Source organism: Andrographis paniculata, unplaced genomic scaffold (assembly GCF_009805555.1).
Source record: "Andrographis paniculata isolate CXL003 unplaced genomic scaffold, ASM980555v1 Contig60END, whole genome shotgun sequence".
Classification (NCBI taxonomy): domain Eukaryota; kingdom Viridiplantae; phylum Streptophyta; class Magnoliopsida; order Lamiales; family Acanthaceae; genus Andrographis; species Andrographis paniculata.
In genome coordinates this window covers 4,345,872-4,351,178 of record NW_026137596.1, presented here as the reverse complement: position 1 = coordinate 4,351,178, position 5,307 = coordinate 4,345,872, and the positions used below count along the sequence as shown (strand labels likewise).

Sequence of the window (5,307 nt, the reverse complement as noted above, 5' to 3'; positions counted from 1 at the left end):
ATTTGAATATTAATTATTATATCAAATCGACAGTATAAAGTAAGAAAAAATCGTAAAAATATTTCATTGTTTTGTAATATTGTAGAAACATTTGTAAAAAAAAAATTATACAAATATAAAAATATTTTTAATGTTAAATACAAAAATACTCTCTCCGTCCCAAAAAAATATGAGTCTATTACGGTAGATACAAAAATTTAATATTAGAAAATATAAAATTTAAAATATAATTATAATGTATAATCATATATATATTTTTTTTAAAAAAAAATTGACTGCGGTAATGAAATACAATTCGATCACGCAATAAACAGCAACACTAACCTAAAATTGTACGAATATTAAATAATAATAATAATAATAATTAATAATGATAATAATAACAAGCATCAATACATTCTAAAAATTAATTATACAAATAAAAAAATTAATTTTTTAAATTACCTATAAAAGATTTTCTGCTCAACAGAAAAAAGTTTCTACCCGAAAATAATTCGAACGAAACTTCCCACTTTCGCTAGCGTTCCCTCGAAATTGCTGTCGCTGCCACTCTCTACTCGATATCCGTTGCAATCTGGGGAGCTGAATCTGCCCTCTGGAGGTGGTTTTGAGGGGATGGAAATTTTGTTGGACAAATTTAGTTTTCCAAGTGTTTTCTGGAGTTTCGGATGATCTGAGATCTGCTTCTGTGCTTCTAGCTCTAAATTCGAAAGGTTTTGTGCGTCGAGGAATCCGTGGAGTGAGTCTCGAGTTATTGCAGGTAAATTTGGGCTTTTTGACGCGATATTTGAATCGGAATAGTTATCAGGTGTGTTTTTTGGGTGAATTTCTCCAGGTCGTAGGTTTCGGTTCTCGATCTGTGGATTTGACGAAATCGTTATGTTTATGGGGACAAACTTTTTGTGTTTGGTCTTGGTTTGGGGATGCTGTTGTTCTTGAGTTTTGAGTATTTTATAGATTTGAAGGTTTGGATAGTGATTTAGGGTTTATTTTATGTTTTTCCTATTTTATGGATTTTGATTTGTAATTGTGGTATAAATCGGAGTTGTAGGGATCTGGAGAGGAGACAAATGGGGAGCCTGAGGATTAAGGACAATAGAGACGAGGATTTAGCGTTGTTTCGGGAAATGAGGAAGCTGGAGAAGGAAAAGAACGATCTTCTTCTTCTTCAGAACACTGATGAGTTTGATGATCCTCTTGGTATGGAAAAATAGGTTTCATTTATTTTTCTGTGACTAAATTTCGTTGGACTTTTGAAATGTTTGTGTTTTTGTATTTTAGCTATTTATTAAAGTTTGTGAGATTCTATTGTTGGTGGATTTTGCATTTTCGAACTAGTATGAAAAGGGAGCATTTTGTTTTGCATTATTGAAAATGGGCAGATTCTTGCATTTATTTTCATATATGTCACTGTCTTGCAGGGCCGAAAGCTGGGAGTTCTCCGATTTTTAATATGAATTCCGGCACATCTGCTAATGTCCGAAAGACTGGTGCTGATGATTTTCTCAATTCTGACAATGATAAAAATGATTATGAATGGTAACGGGGCAATTTGCTTTACATGTTATTAGCTGTACATTCTTATAACTCCAATTTTGCGTGTGATGTTTCAATCATTTAACTAACATGTTAGGATTATCATTAAGGTGAACATTTTTGATTACTTATATTTGTTACTATCCTTTCTATCTATCAGAATCTGGCTGGTTTGAAAGTGCAATGAAATAGGCTAATTGAGCTTTATATAATAATGGGATTCTTAAGGCTTTAGTCGATTAAGTTACTGCAATGTGCTAAGTCGAACCATTCAGAACAGTCTTAAATCTGTTGATTTTCTACTGATAATTTCTTTATTTGCACGTGTATATGGTGATACATGAAAGTTGGATTCATAAGGCATAAGTTGTATCTCGATTCAACACATTTTCTTGCCAATTTTTGTAACCTGTCTTCAGTTTATGTGTTGGTTGTTACTGTTCTTAGCTTTCGCGCCATTTATCTTTCTACTATGTTGATATATTAGAGTTTGTCCATTGCTCTTAGCATAACATTATATTATTCACAAAGCTGCAGAAGAAAGGCAGCTTGCAATTAAGAAATTTTCTCATGGATTTATATACTATCACTTCATTTGTAGTCTGAATTTCATAGCTGAAATAGAGTGGTACTCCGACAAGATTAATATAGTAAAAGACTTAAAAATCATAACCTAGATATGAGAAGCATCTAGGTAGAGAACATATTAAGGAATTCATTCTAATCAATCCTTCAAGGAGTAGCGTAGCAATTATGAACTGTGGTGGTCATCTAATTGATAACAGGGACTGTCACATGCTTCTGATCTAATGTGCATAATATTCAAATAAATAATTATGTATTATATTCCACATACTGCGTATGATTCTCTACCATTGAGAAGTAGTTGCATTTTCTTTTTTATTTTTTTTTTAATTGGGAGTTAAATTGTGATTATCATGAATGTATGTTTATGCTGCATATCTGTGTTTTGCTGTCATATATGTTTCAATATATATATATATATATATATTTTTTCGGTTTAGGCTCTTGACACCGCCTGGTACTCCTCTATTTCCGTCGCTGGAGATGGAATCCCAAAGAACTGTTATGAGCCAACTGGAAACACGAAAAGCACGCCCGACGGCCCTGAAGTCTAGAGTAAGCATGAGTAATATTATGTTTTAAATTTATTTACAACTGTAACAATCTGCTGAAGTTAAGTCAGCTGTGAATAGCAGCACCTCTGACTGAACCGAAGTTACGGCCATTTCTTAGATCAATCATAAATTCATAATCCTACTGTTATTTTTTAGGAGACATGCCCCATATGTGCCTAATAGTGAGTGCTTTAAGTTACTGATACAGTTCATAAAGAAAAAAAAAAATATATATATATATATATATGTACTCTAGCACAGGCTCGAAAGGTAGCCAAATTTGTAGAAATGACGAGCATCTTCTTATCACACGGCACTATCATTCAATTTAGAAAAAATAGGGCTCTACTAATCGAAGGATACCTACAGAAGACAATAATAACAACCATTAATTCAAGTTCTTGTACTTAGATGTCTTCTTTTTCGATAGGACTTGAGAAATTCACCTGCAATTATTTTGGCGACAAGTCAGATTCTGAAACTAAGTTTTAAGTCGAATTTAGATGCGCGTATGGTAAATTTTATACTTATTTGCCAAATTACGTAAACCCGTTTACTGTAATTTTTCTTGCTGAAGCTGGCTGTCCCTCAATCCGAGCCTACTGCAAGGAACAGTTTACCTAAACAGCAAAGTTCATCCCCCGGGCTCAATACTTCAAGTGGAGGACTTCGCAGGCCGTCTTCTTCCGGGGGTTCCAGTTCAAGACCCGCAACGCCAACTGGACGTCCCACAGCAAATTCGACGTCCAGATCAGCCGTGACCTCAGCATCAAATCGGACCACCTCAGCTTCAACTACAAGATCTTCCTCGACTACAGCGTCTAAATCAACACCAACCACTGCAGCAAAACCTTCGAGATCCGCAACGCCTACGTCACGCCCGACGCTATCATCAACAACAACAACAAAGCCAGCAGTTCGTGCCAGATCTTCCACTCCGACAAATCGGTCTACTACAAGGCCCTCGACACCGCCGAGCAAACCTGCATCAAGGTCTACGTCTCGGGCCTCAACTCCCACCCGAAGGCCGACAGTCTCTAACGGTACAATGCCTGCAGCCGTGTCCTCCAGGTCCCCAGCTTCCTCGACGATTTCCAGACCAGTATCGGCTACGGCAAAACCGTCTGCATCCCGCCCCAGTTCTCCGTCCGTGCGACCCAAACCATGGAAGCCTTCGGAGATGCCGGGGTTCTCGCTCGACACTCCGCCAAATTTGAGAACAAGCCTACCCGACAGACCTCCGTCAGCCACTCGAGGTAGACCCGGAGCGCCGAGTTCCCGATCGTCGTCTGTGGAACCCGCTCCGAACGGTCGGGTCCGACGGCAATCGTGTTCTCCCGCAAGAGGTCGACCTCCGAACGGCATTGTTCGTAGCAGCGGAAGCTCAGTCCCCGTCCCCGCCGTAAACCGGTTGCAGGCTAAGGCAAACGACAATGTAAGCCCCGTCGTCATCGGTACTAAAATGGTCGAACGAGTCATCAATATGAGGAAACTCGCCCCGCCGAAGCAAGATGACAAGCCCTCGCTCCACCACGGCCAATTATCCGGAAAGTCGTCGTCTCCCGACAGCTCAGGCTTCGGAAGGACCCTCTCCAAGAAGTCTCTAGACATGGCGATAAGACACATGGTATGTTAATATTATTTTTCGCGTCGAATTTCAGTATAATGATGCCTTAAAACTTGTTGTCTTGTGCAGGACATTAGGCGGAGTATTCCGGGAAATCTGAGGCCCCTTATGACCTACATCCCGGCGTCTTCCATGTACAGCGTTCGATCGGGGCCAACAATAAAGACGGCGAGCATCTCGGATTCTCCTCACGGGACGAGCAGCAATGCGAGCTCGGAAGTCAGCGTAAATAACAACGCGATTTGCGGGGATGGCCCTGAAGTGGACGACGAGGCTAGCAGCGATAAAGGGATTGTTCGATCTCCCACTAGTTTGCACGGCAGGTGATCGCGTTCTTGATAAATGTTTTTCTGTTTCGTCGAAAATGTCTGCGCTGAATTGATCGAACCTCTGCTGGCAGCGATAGCGACAGCCGAGATCACTGATTCGCCGGAGGGACGGTTATTGTTCAAGGTACCGACTTTTATGAGTTAATGTAAATGTGATATATATATATATATATATATGATCGATCGATGGATGGATGCATTGTTTGATGAGTAGCTACTTGATATTGCGGGCTTGTTTGGTTGTGTTACCGTTTGTTTGAGAAAGGGATGAATGCATGTCTTTGTATTGATTTGAATTGGGATCGAATGCTTCTAATTTTGTTATATGCTAAATCTCAAGTTAAACTTAGAGGTTGTGCTTTTGTGATTTCACACTGATATCAAAACTACTCATTCTATACCGTTTCAATAAAAAGATACTTCCTCCGTCTCAAAATAATTAAAAATATAATCATTTCGTCTTAAAATAATAGTCTAATTTTGTCATTTTCGTCTGTTTCAAAATAATAGTTATATTTCTATTTTTGGTAATAAGCTTCTCACTTTTTTTATAAAACTATCTTCATTTTTCACAACAATTACGTTAACGTAGAGATATTTTGGTTTTTTAAAATAGTTTTACATTCACTATTAATATAATATTATTATTCTTTAATTTCAGTGTCAATTCTAAATA

At 38.2% G+C, this 5,307-nt stretch overlaps 1 protein-coding gene across 2 annotated transcripts; it reads left to right on the top strand.

The window, feature by feature from the left end:
- Window positions 1-465: 465 nt before the first annotated feature.
- Window positions 466-4,927, top strand: LOC127259403 (uncharacterized serine-rich protein C215.13-like). Of its 2 annotated transcripts, XM_051286720.1 has the most exons (7): window positions 466-760; window positions 1,052-1,200; window positions 1,422-1,539; window positions 2,562-2,676; window positions 3,253-4,302; window positions 4,372-4,625; window positions 4,703-4,927. In XM_051286720.1, the coding sequence occupies exons 2-7, from the start codon at window positions 1,071-1,073 to the stop codon at window positions 4,725-4,727; spliced, it is 1,692 nt and encodes a 563-aa protein (XP_051142677.1). In that variant the 5' UTR covers window positions 466-760; window positions 1,052-1,070; the 3' UTR covers window positions 4,728-4,927. The 2 variants fall into 2 exon arrangements, with proteins under 2 accessions (XP_051142677.1, XP_051142678.1); XM_051286721.1 differs by having other exon boundaries at window positions 4,372-4,927.
- Window positions 4,928-5,307: the final 380 nt, after the last annotated feature.